The 14,354-nt window shown below is 37.5% G+C and overlaps 1 protein-coding gene across 3 annotated transcripts in view; it reads right to left on the minus strand.

Moving 5' to 3' along the window:
- The window catches only part of mocs3 (molybdenum cofactor synthesis 3), a 68,544-nt gene that overhangs the window by 10,990 nt on the left and 43,200 nt on the right, over positions 1-14,354 (minus strand). For all 3 annotated transcript variants that reach the window (XM_043695554.2, XM_087991225.1, XM_087991226.1), the window contains 3 exons: positions 11,634-11,681; positions 11,256-11,352; positions 10,044-10,154 (listed from right to left, as the gene is read on the minus strand). In XM_043695554.2, the coding sequence (XP_043551489.2) occupies positions 10,044-10,154; positions 11,256-11,352; positions 11,634-11,681 (256 nt within the window). The remainder of the gene's footprint in view (positions 1-10,043; positions 10,155-11,255; positions 11,353-11,633; positions 11,682-14,354) is intronic.

The following is a 14,354-nucleotide window of genomic DNA, read 5'->3' on the forward strand; positions in this document are numbered from 1 at the left end:
CTAGGCAATTCAGCCCTTCAATCCTGCTCCATCATTTGATACAATCATGGCTGATCTCACCTTCCCCTCAACTCCACTTTCCTATCCATTCTCCACAATCCTTCAATCTATTACTAATTAAAAACCTGTTTGTCTACCTCCTCCTTAAATTTAGTCAATGCCCTAGCATCCATTGCACTTTGGATAAGTGTATATAATATATACTACATCCACTTGATTCTCTTGTTCTATCCTGATAGTTACATTGTTAGAAAACTCTAACTTGTCAAATACCTGTTGTAGGACAATCATGAAGACATTGGATTATACTATAATTTTCTAAGTGCACTGTCAAGAACTCCACTCCAGCACTGTCCTGATGACTGATGTCAGGCATAGTTCTAATATGTACTTCATGTACATTTATAAGTTTTCTAATATCCTTCATGTAATAGGTTTCGTAAAATTCCATGAAATTATTAACTTTCGTTTGAAAGCATTCATGTTCGTGAGTCAGAAAATTGCATTAACTAATGACCAAAATTGACTGTCTACCATGGAACTCAGTGATACCTTGCGCACACAAATTTACTGCTGTTTGCCTACAAACTAATAACAATACTTTAAACAATAGTTAATTGGCCATAAGACATCTGGCTAATGTAAATTTTTTTTCAATCTCCCAACTGTTGTCAAACCATTGTCTTGGCTAAATTTAACATCACCTCCTTGCTATTATGTGTACTATGTGCATACATAAAATCAAACACAAAAACAGGATAGAAACAGCTAGGGGTACAAATAGTGATTTTCTTAAAGGTGACAATTTTGGCAGAACTCCCATTGTATTCCCTACATCTGTACACTCAGTGACATCCTCAAATAATTCATTAAAATTTAATAGAGCCTCACTACTCAACAGCCCTTGGATTTTGTAATGTTCTGGAAGTCAGTTTAATTCTAGAACTTTATTGTCTTTTAATTTTCTCTTATACCTTGCTTTTCTTAAGGAGACACCACTACCTGAAAAACAGAACTCATGACAAAGATTTTTGTTTATATTATTGTTTCACTAGTTTTCCTTTAGGCAACCCTTCCACATTATTATGTTACAAGCAAGAACTCAATAAATATATTTAAGCTAAGGACATAAAAGCTAACATGCATGTAATGTGATTTTTATTAAATTCTGTAACTGGAGAGGAACAATAGAATGATAGAAAAGCAAATCTATTTCATGTTCATCAAAGCCTTGTGTTTTACCTTAATCAGCAGGTTACGTCCTTCTCCAAAACTTGGATTTGGGATCCAAAATGCCATTTCAATATTGAAGGGATGTTGAGATGGAGATAGCCAGAGAAAGAGCAAAGGCATTGTGTCAAAATGTTTTGCCTCTGTGAGAAGGATTGTCAAAGAATACAGCAGGATGTAGATAGATTGCTGATTTGGGCAGAGGAATGGCAATTGGAGTTTCTTCTGGACAAATATGAGGTGATGTATTTTGGAAGATCAAATTCAGGTACACACTCTGTACACACAGACCAAGAGCGCCATCAACTGAACTATGACAAAGTAATCATTCTAGAACAAGTTAACCAGAGACATGTCAGAGAGAGAGAGAGAGAGAGAGAGAGAGAGAGAGAGAGAGAGAGAGAGAGAGAGAGAGATAGAGAGAGAGAGAGATGTGTGTTCTTGGAAGCCTGGTTTTCATTGAAAAAGGACATCAACAAACACAGAGATAGACTCCGTGTACAAACTGTTACAGAGAAGACCCAAAAATGACACTCACCCCAACAGAACAGGCCATATAAAAACCATCGGGACAGAACAACAGCGCTTCAATGAAGTAGCACAGATGATGTTACCCAGAATGGCAATGAAATGGCTGCACGATAGCCCAGCTGCTCAGCAAGCTAACCAACTACCTCATTCATAATCCGATTTACAGATCTTCGCAAAAGCCCTCAACATCAGAAAATATTAAAATGTTCTTAAATTTCACAGATCTCCAACAATTTGCTAATGATATGAAAAGTTCTGCTTTAATTAACACCACTACTAGACTGTTTTTGGTTCGTTTTTAACACTGCGTGGATTAGTTTGAATGTATAAATGTTTTGATAGCTTCTTTTAAAATCCATAAGTAAAAAAATGAACATTAATTTTTTTTTAAGTTTGTGTATAAGTTGATGAGAATATTCAAGATCCCAATATATTTTATACTTAATGTTAATGTGAGCTTGCTGGGAAAATATTTGTTTATCATTTTTCAGGCAAAATGTTTCTGATTTTGTAATGCATCAAAATAATTAAGTTAATTAACAAAGGGAAAATGCAATGTGAAATGGGATTTAAGCTCCAGCATAGTGGTTTAATTGAAAAAGGAGCTTTGTACCACAGAGTGAGAAGACTTAAGATTCATATTCACATGTACGACTTCCATTCTCCCTCATCATCACAGACGCGTAGATGAATCAAGTTTTAGCTTTACACCTACTTTATGCATATGTTACATTTGAAGTAGGTATCCGCTAAACTTTTGTGTAAAAGCGTTTAAAATCAACATCATTACCCAGATGCCCTTTCCATACAAATCACTGTAGGAGAAAAGAGTTTTGAGCACACCTTGGCTATAACTACAAAAGTAGTGTGACTCAACCATCCTCCACTATTACATTTCTACACAACCACACAGTTTGCCTCTTAGACCTGCTCTGAAGTTTCTGGCAGAATTTATTTGCTGCAAAGTTGTTAAGCCATCAAAGGGCAATTGAAGCAACATGAGTTGCATTCTGTGATTGAAAACACATTGCCCCACTCCACTCATTTCAAAGCCTTACAAATTGGCATTAAATCAATTTAGTGCACAAAGCTAGAATTCAAAAAAAATGGAAGGAAGGTTTGTCCATAGCCTGTCAATAATTGTGTATAATATCATATTTTCTCTCCTGAAAGCAAGCTGAGATTTAGCACTGGGTTCAAGAAGCTTGAAGTTGACAGTTTTTTGTTTAAAATATAAAAGACAAGCCTCTCATGAACTATTTCCTTAGACTGAAGGCACTATACAATACTCTAGCTCTTACTTTAATTCTTGAAGTGGATTCAGCAACATTTGCAGGGACTTCAGAAGAAGACCTAAACTTAGTTTCATATGTGGTATGTGAATCTGTGATATGAAATTTTAAACACAAGGATTTCTCAATTTATGAAATGCTAATTATAAAAACAAACCTCAAAATATTTCTAAATCTTGTATGAAGCTTAAAACGATGTATTGTCCTTCATTGCTAGGGAGATAGAGTTTAAAAATAGAAAAGTAATGCTGCAACTGTATAAGATTCTGGTAAGGCCACATCTGGAATACTGTGTACAGTATTGGTTTCCTTACTTGAGAAAGGATGTTGTGGTTCTGTTCGCCGAGCTGGAATTCGTGTTGCAGACGTTTCATCCCCTGTCTAGGTGACATCCTCAGTGCTTGGGAGCCTCCTGTGAAGCGCTTCTGTGATCTTTCCTCCGGCATTTATAGTGATTTGTACCTGCTGCTTCTGGTTGTCAGTTCCAGCTGTCCGTTGCAGTGGCCGGTATATTGGGTCGAGGTCGATGTGCTTATTGATTGAATCTGTGGACGAGTGCCATGCCTCTAAGAATCCCCTGTCTGTTCTCTGTTTGGCTTATCCTATAATAGTAGTGTTGTCCCAGTCGAACTCATGTTGCTTGTTATCCGAGTGTGTGGCTACTAAGGATAGCTGGTCATGTCGTTTCGTGGCTAGTTGGTGTTCATGGATGCGGACCGTTAGCTGTCTTCCTGTTTGTCCTATGTAGTGTTTTGTGCAGTCCTTGCATGGGATTTTGTACACTACATTGGTTTGCTCATGCTGGGTATCGGGTCCTTCGTCCTGGTGAGTTGTTGTCTGAGAGTGGCTGTTGGTTTGTGTGCTGTTATGAGTCCTAGTGGTCCCAGTAGTCTGGCTGTCAGTTCAGAAATATTTTTGATGTATGGTAGTGTGGCTAGTCCTTTGGGTTGTGGCATGTTCTCATTCCGTTGTCTTTCCCTTAGGCATCTGTTGATGAAATTGTAGGGGTATCCATTTTTGGCGAATACATTGTATAGGTGTTCTTCTTCCTCTTTTTGCAGTTCTGGTGTACTGCAGTGTGTTGTGGCCCTTTTGAACAGTGTCTTGATGCAACTTCTTTTGTGTGTGTTGGGGTGGTTGCTTTCGTAGTTTAGGACTTGCTTTGTGTTTGTGGCTTTATACCTGTATACCTTTGTAGTGAAATCTCCGCTCGGTGTTCTCTGTACCATCATGTCTAGGAATGAGAGTTGGTTGTCCTTTTCTTCCTCTCTAGTGAATCGGATTCCTGTGAGTGTGGCGTTGATGATCCGAGCTACGAGCACCCGAGCTACAAATCTTCTCCCAAACTTTGAGAAAGGATGTACTGGCACCGGAGGTGCTGCACAGGAGGTTTACTAAGTTGATTTTGGGTTTGAGAAGTTGGCTCATGAGAAGAGATTGAGTAGGCTGGGACTATACTCATTGGAATTTAGAAGATTTTAGGAGGGGTAGTGATCTTACAGAAACAAAACTATGAAGGGAATATACAAGATAGAAGCAGAGGTTACATCCACTAGCGGCTGGAACTAGAACAAGAAGGTATAGCCTCAAAGTAAGGAGGTGCAGATTTAGGACAGAGTTGAGGAAGAATTTTCTCAACCAAAGGGTTGTGAATTTCTGAAATTCCCTGCCTAATGAAGCAGTTGAACCTACCTCGTTGAATATTTTGAAGGCAAAGATGTATACCAAAGATTTCAAACCAGTCATAAAAAAAAAAGTCACTCCAAAAGCTAACATTATGCTTATTTTGAAAGAAACAAAAAGCATAACTTAATGGCAAGAGGAGACGCTGGTTTTTTGGAACATGAATTTTTCAGTTATTAACAAATATAAATTATCTATTGTTAATTTCACAATCCAAAAGAATACATTTATGCCATTAATATGAATACTCAAGAGTCCTAATGTTAAATGATTAGGCAAACAATTTATATGTCTGAGAGCTCTTTTTCTCTATTACCAAAAAAGTAATGTGGTAGATTGGTCAGGAAGTGTGAAGTACGCTGAAAACATTTATAATGCAGATCTCCTCATTCTCTGAATGAAGGCATGTTCCCACGTCAGATGTTCTTAATCCTTAAGGGGACAGGTTTGCATATCATGTGTCTTCATTTTAATAGGCACACATCCACAATATGTTAAAATCATTCAAAGTGGTTTAAAATTTAGATTATGGTTTAAGTGCATAGATTAATGAATGTCAACTTTTAATGTTTTTCCATTAAAACATTTGTTTAAAATTAACAAATGACAAATTTTCTAGAATGTGTTGAGGATGTGACCAGAAGAGCAGACAAGGGTGAATCAGCAGATGTTGTGTATGTGGACTTCCAAAAGGTTTTTGACAAGGTTCCACATAAGAGATTAGGAAGGAAGATTAATGCTCATGGTATCGGAGGTAACGTATTGACATGGATAGAGAACATGGCAGACAGGAAGGGGTAGAAAACTGGTTGGCAGACAGGACAGACAGAAATCAAGTTTGCAGACAAGAAGCAGAGTGTTAGAGTAAATGGGTCCTTTTCAGAGCAGCAGACAGTGACGAGTGGCGTCCCACAGGTTTCAATGCTGGGATCCCAGCTGTTCACAATATACATTAATGATTTGGATGAAAGAATTGAAAGCTATTTATCCAAATGTGCAGATGACTCTAAGCTGGGTGGCAGTGTGTGTGGTGAGGAGGATTCTCAGAGGCAGAAGGATGACTTGGATAGTCTGGCTGAATGGGCAAGTACTTGGCAAATGCAATATAATGTGGATAAATGTGAGGTTATCCACTTTGGTCACAAAAACAAGAAAGCAATTATCTGAATGGCAGCAGTTTAAGAAAAAGGTGAGGTGCAACGAAACCTGGGTGTTATGTTGGAACAGTTACTGAAGGTTGGCATGTAGGTGCAGCAGGCAGTGAGGAAAGTTAATGGCATGCTGGCCTTCATAGCGAGAGGATTTGAGTCTCAGAATATGGATGTCCTGCTGCAGTTATACAGGGCCTTGCTGAGGCCACACCTTGAATATTATGTGTAGTTTTGGTCTCCTAAACAATGGAAGGACATTCTTGCTATTGACTGATTCCAGCGAAGGTTCAACAGACTGATTCCCGAGGTGGCAGGACTGACATAAGGAAAGACTGGATCAACCGGGCTTATACTTGCTGGAATCTAGAAGAATGGGGTCAGTCTAGATGCGGGAAGAGTGTTCCCAATGTTAGGGAAGAGGTGAGGAAGAATTTCTTCACTTAAGAGTTGTGAACCTATGGAATTCGCTCCCACAGGAAGTTGTTGGGGTCAGTTCATTAGATATATTCAAGAGGGATCTGGACATAACCTTTGTGGCTAAAGGGACCAAAGGATGTGGAGAGAGAGTGGGAATGTGATATTGAGATTGCACGATCACATTGAATAGCAGTGCAGACTTGAAGGGCCAAATGGCCTACTCCTGCAGCTATTTCCTATGTTTCTGTGTTAAACTTTGACAAAAGTCTACAGATTTGTAAATTTATAAGTCAGAAAATCTTTTACCACCAAATCCTAATCAAAAAGTGTTGTTGCACTGGTGCATAGATAATAACAACCCAGCAAACAGTCCAATCATTGACGGTATATTAGTTAAATTAAAAACAATTTAATTCTGCTAAAACCTAAATTTTATTTTCTCAATTAATCATACTACATAACATTTGCAATCAGAAATTCAGAAAATGCAGGAAGTGCATTCAATTAAAAAAGTAGAGTGCACTGTAACGAAGGGTCATATTTTCGAAAGGATCTTCTGAATACATTGGATTTACATCTCATCCACAGCATGAATTTGAATTCAAATTTTAATAACTCTAATTTAAAAACAACTTAATTTAATGGTGACCATTATGGTTCTCATTGCAATTAACTCAGTTAGCTCGACAGCTGGTTTGCAATGCAGAACCACAGCAACATTACACATACAATTACTGTATTGGCTGTGCTAAAGCCCCACCTTCTCAACTTTGCATCTAGCCCGAGATGTGTTTTCCCTCTAATGAGACAGTAGTCTATGGTCCCCTGGGATTAGAGTGACTTTCACTTTCAGGTTGCATCTGGGATGGAGTTCTTGCCAGGGTATATTGCTCATAGCTTTTTTGGGGTTTAACCTCACTCAGCAGGGATACAAGAACCAGGAGAGTATATTAGAAAGTAATATCAGAATGCATAACATTTTGGGAGGTTGATACCACTAGAACAGAGAACTGATATGAGGAGTCAAAGGAAACAGTAACAATGTCTATAGTGCATATGCAACAAACTTTTATTAACTGGCACCCTTGGGACCAGCAGTATGCCAGTTGATCAAATATACCAAATAATCAAGGGATCCACATATTCAATGTAAAAAACACACTATGTAAAAGAAACGTAATGCAGAAGATATACACATCACTGTTATACTTTATTTACAGCATTAATCACTTAAATAAAAATCACCAGCAGAGAGCCTTCTCACTTGCACCTTCAACTGACTACTCGGACATCACAGTAAATTGTAGTATTTGAGGAGAAATTGACTCAAAATTGAAACAACAGCAAGTACTGTAATGTTGCTGTCACTCTGCATTGATATTTCATGTGACCATTCAATTGAACAAGTAGGTTTACACTGAGGTAAATAAATTTTAAAAACTATAATAATTGGACAGAATAATAGAGTAAACTTGGCAATAATTTTTCACAGTTTATTGAGAGTGGCATTTCCTAAAGTGCTGGTTAAACAAAGTTTGCTGTAGATAAACAAATGGATATAGTTAAGACGACAGGTCCAGATTGCCTAGTGGAATTATGATGCAGTGGTGATTAAGGAGACCTGGCTCAAGGCAGAACATGCCTGGGTGTTAAATATTCCTGGTTCAGGTGTTCAGAAAAAAGACTGGCAATGTTAGTAAAAATACGTAAGGATTAGGAAGAGTTGGCAATTCAGGAGGAGCAGTATGGATTCAGGACAAAAAAGGGGAAATAAATATGAAGACAAGTAGCATTGAAAAAGGTGTTAAATTAATATTTTCTAACTGCCTTTCCCTATGCCTAAGCCATGGTGTCAGAGAAGGAAACCCAATCACTGGAAAGGTTTTAAATTGATGAGGTTAAGGTTTCGGGTCAGCTGTCTGAAATCAAAGTTGCTAAGGTACTTGGACTAGATGAGATGCATCCAAGGAAACTGAAGGAAGGGAGAGAGTGAAAACTGCAGAAGCACTGGCAATAACCTTTAATCTTTCCTTGATTTGGGGGTGGTGAGAGGTCTGGGAATTACAGTGTGCCCTCATTCAAAAAGAGTTGTAAAGACAGGCCCAGCAATTACAGACCAGTCAGTTTAACTTTGGTGGTAGGAAATATCTAGAAACATTTATTCGGGATAGAATGAATAGTCATGTGGAAAAATGAGTTAATTCAAAAGAGGCAGCACAGATTTGTTAAGGGAAAATCCTGTCTAAATAACTTAGAATTATTTTTCTTTGAAAGAAATAGCAGAGCTTGATGAGGGCAAGGCTGTTGACATGTGCACGGACTTTCAAAAGGTGCTCAACACAACGCCACACAACAGACTTGTAAGAAAGTGATGGATCACAGAATAAAAGGGACACTAGCAACTTGGATATAAAGTTGGAAGAGTGATAGGAGGAACAGTAATGGTTAATAGGTACTTTTCAAGTTGGAGGAAGGTTTGTCGTGAGGTGACACACTTCAATACAAAAAAAAGATGGTACAGAATAAACTGTACTGTTCTAAAGATGGTAGACCAGCAAAAAGACCTGTGTGTATATATACATATATATATATATCATTAAAGGTGGTAGAACAGGTAAACAGAGCTTTTAATACAACATACAGTATATTATACATAAGCTTCAGAGTGCAAGAGCAGGAACGCTATTCTGAACCAATATTCAATAGTGGTTAGGTCTCAGCTAGAGTACTGTGTATAGTTCTCTGCACCATGCTTTAGAACTGATGTGAATCCATTTGAGACAGTGCAGTAAAAGGCTTGCAAGAATAATTCCAAGGATAATCAATTTCAAGTAGAGGGAGAAATTGGGATTATTTTCCTTAGAGAAGGGGGATTCAATATAGGTTTTAAAAATCAAGAAGGTCTGGATAGCATAAATAGGGAGAAACTGTTCTGGTTTGTAAAAATAGGTCGCATTTTTAAGTGTTTTGCAAAAGAAGTAAACGCGAGGTGAAAAAAAAAACCCATTCACACACCAAATGGTGTGGATTTGGAATGCTCTCCCGGTGAGAGTAAGTGTGGTGGAGGCAGGTTTAATTGAGACAGTCAAGGTGGCATTGGATGATGACTATTTAAATAGAAACAACAGACAGTTGTGGGCGAAAGGCAAGAGGTTGGCACCAAGTCAAAATGATCAGACAGCTGAAACAGAATAGGCCAACTGGCCTCCTCCAGTACCATAACAATTCAGTGACTCTGAATTTAAAAGCACAGTATAGAATTCTGGAGGAAAAGCGTAAATGTAAAACCTAATAAGTGTTTGTACACATAATACATTGTGCACTACACCAAAAATATTTAGATTTTAATGCCTCGACTGTACTTATATTAGAAAATATAAGTGTAATTGCCTTGGTACTGAATTTGCTGTCTAGTTATAACTAACTGAAGTTTCTGTCCAACTTTCCTTCAAATTTAGAAGAAAGATTGCCTGTTATGTGCAATGGCAGATTTAGACATTACTAACAAAGAAAACTTTATATATTCTGGCGATTTTACTTCCCTATCATAATTGGAATTTGGATATCTGAATTGCAGACACTGGAAAACACAGCTCAAGGACAAATGAACCGCAAGTGTTTCTGCAAAAGCTCCTTCATGTTAAGCTCTCAGCTTTTAAATAGATAAATCCCACAATTGTTTGTACTTGTAAGGCCCAGTACATAATAAAGTATACTTTATATGCAGGAAGAACTGTACCTGGGAAAGCAGCTGTTTCATCTACTGCCTCCTTTCTACTTGTGATGATGCGATTCTGTAAAAGCTTCATGTATTCAGTATTCTTTTCCTCTAATTTAGCCAATGGAAAATCTGGCATCATGTATAGGAAACAATTGTACTGTGCTCTTTGCATTTGAAAACAAGAATATATATTAATAAAAAAATAGATAGTTTACAGCTACAATGGTTACCTTTAAAGCAATTACTGTCATAACTCACAAGGGTAGTTTGTTGGAAATCAAATCCACTATTCCCAAAGGCATCACAAATGTAAAAAATGGATTAAACCATCAAACTGCCCAATTCTATGTAACTGTTTAATTCAGGTTAACAGAATGTACAAATCAGGATTTTTTTCTATTATTAGCAAAATAACTACTCATTGTAATCAGACTATTTTTAATCAATGGAAATAAGTGGACAAGTTGATTCGCCAATCTATAATTGTATAGTTTAAACTTTAGGAGAAAGTGAGAACTGCAGATGCTGGAGATCAGAGCTGAAAAATGTGTTGCTGGAAAAGCGCAGCAGGTGAGGCAGCATCCAAGGAGCAGGAGAATCGACGCTTATGCCCGAAACATCGATTCTCCTGCTCCTTAGTTTAAACTTTAACCCCTTTTTAAAAGTCCAATACACATACAATTAGACACACAAAAAGACAAGACCAGACACAAACATTATGGGTAGAGAGGATGAATAAAAATTGTCAGAAGCACAGTTCTGCCACAAATCTGGATCACAGATACTTATTGTTTTCTTTCAGGTTTGTGTTGATGATACAAGGTTGTGGACAGACCAATTCACAACCTTTTACACAGTGGTTGAGGATTTGCCTTTTCAGTGTCTGAGGTGATTTTCTCTGCGCCTCCTCAAGCTATAACACTATGCTGCATTTTGTTTCTTACCCTAATGTGCTAACGTAAGGTATGATTTGTCTGGTTAGCATGAAAAACAATACTTTTCACTATCAGTACATGGGTTAATTAAAAAGAACAATGTTTATTCTGTTGTACTTTTGAACACCAATCTGCAAAAACACCCAAGTAGTAATGTTTGAGGTCATAATTTTGAAATTTTAATGCAAACATGAAAGGAAATTTGAAGGCTATTTAGCTTCTTCACTTGTTAATTTTATTCCAGCATTGAGCCTACCAGAATTCAAAGGATCATCAAAACAAATTTAAAGGATACAAATGGAATGAGGTAGTTTGCAAATATCAACTTCCACCTGAGGACGAACATCTACCAGAATATGAGGAACACCTTGATCCAAAAGCTGTTTATATTCCTGAAATGATTGATTAGAAAAAAATAATTGTTAATAGCCAGACTTTGTGAACAATTTAATAGGTTCCTGTGGGTGATGTCAGTTTATGAACTTCAAAGTAAGTTGCAACATGAAAACTTGCCTCCGTAAATCAACACAAACTTTGTTTTATTATCAGGCATATACAACATGTATATCAACATGTTTTCAATGACAAATACAGCTGCAATACTTCTACTGATAAACTCATATACAATGAAGTAGAAAATACTTGATATGGAAGTTAAATTTGCTTATCTTACCTGTACAGTTATTCTTTGTTCTCCAGTTAATAAATGAAGTGTCCTACACTAAAATTGGAAAGTATAGGAAATGGGAGAGATCACGAGTTAGAATAACTAACAGGATATAGAGCTTTATACAGATAACATACACATTAATAGTTTACTGCAGATTTGAATAGGATAAAGGAATCATAGGACAGGCATTTTTGTTATACCGCCTCTTCTACTTAGGAGACATAATTTAAATTGTACAAGAACATGCTATCATCTCGGTTTTCAAAAACTCTCCATAAAGTCGGAATGTGATAGCCTAGTCGCATTAATCGCTAGACTGTTAATCCAGAGATCCAGGTAATATTCTGGGGACCTAGGTTCAAATTCCACCATAGCAGATGGTTAAATTAAAAGTCTAATGATGACTACAAATCCATTAATCAATTGTTGGAAAAGCCCATCTGGTTCACTAATGTCCTTTAGGAAAGAAAACTCCCACCCTTACCTCATTTGACCTACATGTGACTCCAGACCCACAGCAACGTAGTTGATTCTCAACTGTCCTCTGAGTAATTAGGGATGTGCAATAAATGCTTGTCCAGCCAGCGACGCCCTGATCCCACGAATGAATAAAACTAATTGCCAACAATTGCATACCTCCAAACCAATTCAATTTTTTTTAGAGATTTCAAGAAATTATAACTATACAGAAAAAAGAGCATTCTCAGATGAACATACAGGACTCTATAGAGATGTGAAAATATCAGCTGAACTGCTGACAACTCCATTAGCCGTGTCCACCATGGCCATCTGGTGGATATAGTACTAAATGAATATGATTGAAGGTCCTTATTTACTGGAATACAACATAATGGATTTGTATGAAGACAAGGAAATACAAAGCTGGCAGATGCATTTATTCTAACTAGTACTGGCAAAACACAACTTTCAGAAAAGGCTGGGTGAATGGCACGGGATCATGACAATGTTTGAAGTACATTTTGTGTGTTTAGAAGTTTGGAATATTTCCAGTGAATTCTTCATAGAATCTCTACAGCGTGGAAATAGGCCCTTCGGCCCAACAAGTCCACATCAACCCTCCAAAAAAGTATCCCACTCAAACTCATTACTCGACATTTACACCTGACTAATGCACCTAACCTAAACATCCCGGAACACAATGGGCAATTTAGCATGGCCAATTCACCTAACCTGCACATCTTTGGATTGTGGGAGGAAACTGGAGCACCCAAAGAAACCCCACGCAGACATGAGGAGAATGTGTAAACTCCAAACAGACAGTCTTGCTAGGTAGATCATTGAACATCTAATTTTAAAAACATGCAGATATATTTAATGACAATCGACCTGAACATTTTATCTCTAAGAATCTGCGTTCCATTGTTGTGCTTGTGATTTAACTTGAAATAAAACTCAAGCTTCTCCCAATATCCACACTGGTTCATTAAATACCATCTGTAAATGACATCTTGACTCGCTACGCTACTCTAGGAGAAAGTGAGGACTGCAGAGCTGAAAATGTGTTGCTGGAAAAGCGCAGGTCAGGCAGCATCCGAGGAGCAGGAGAATCGACGTTTCGGGCATGAGCCCTTCTTGGAAATTCCTCATTCCTGAAGAAGGGCTCATGCCCAAACATCGATTCCCCTGCTCCTTGGATGCTGCCTGACCTGCTGCGCTTTTCCAGCAACACACTCGCTACACTACTCTGACCATATCAATTTAGTTACACATGCAAATCCGACTAATTTGTGTTGAGTTTCTGAATCAAGTCCGTTGATCAGAAACAATAAGGGCCCTAGTGCTTATACTTACGTCACTGATTTCAGTAGATCTTCTAGTCCCACATAATTCCTTTACCTCGTACCTGCAAACATCTTTCAACTAGCTTTTTGGCTGCTAATAAAGTTTATCCAGAAAAACACTGTAAAAAAGCTTGTGATCAAGCGTTCATAAGGAATTTTAAGAATACTATATCTAAAGTTATCCAGCATTCCTTAGGATGTTCCTTCCTTTTAAGCAACAATATAGAATCAGTCTTCATGGCACAAGAAAATAATTTGGCTTTTTTTTTTAAATTGTGCCTCTAAGTGCATACTATCTACATTTATTGCAAAAATTCATCAGTTCAGATTCCTCTATTAAATTCCAGTTTCTCACTTGTCTGTCCATTTTCCTAGTCTTTATCCAATGAGAGTCAGTTGGCACCATCCTTACCATTTATACATCTTAGAGATTGTTGAATGCAAATATTGAAATTTCTCTGTATCCCACAATCCAACTCATTTATACATGTCATTTTTAAACCAAGCTAACACTGAACCAACCTTTTGTCATACTCTGTCCAACCCTTTATTTCCATGCTAACAACATCAATTGTCTTCCTTTTCGCTATCTCTTCAATGAAAAATTGAAATCAGATTCACAAAACATAATCTGCCCGTTACAGATCAGTGCTGGATCGCTTTCATTAATTCAAATCTATCAATCAGTCTGTTGATCTTTTCCCTGACAATTGTTTTTCAAACTTTATCCACTACTAATATTAAACTTACTGACTATAGTTAGGAGAAACATCCTTACCTTCATTGTTAAACAGGAGTGTCACATTTGTCACTTTTCAATCATCTGGCACTTCTCCTGTATCTCGAGAAGTTTGGAAGACTATGGCAAGTCTTTTCACTATTATCCCCACTTGCATTTCTGTTTGCAACCTCGACTGCAAGC

This window comes from Chiloscyllium plagiosum, unplaced genomic scaffold (genome assembly GCF_037043375.1).
Source record: "Chiloscyllium plagiosum isolate Xiang-an unplaced genomic scaffold, Cpla_swu_hap1 HiC_scaffold_10, whole genome shotgun sequence".
In the NCBI taxonomy this organism is placed as follows: Eukaryota; Metazoa; Chordata; class Chondrichthyes; order Orectolobiformes; family Hemiscylliidae; genus Chiloscyllium; species Chiloscyllium plagiosum.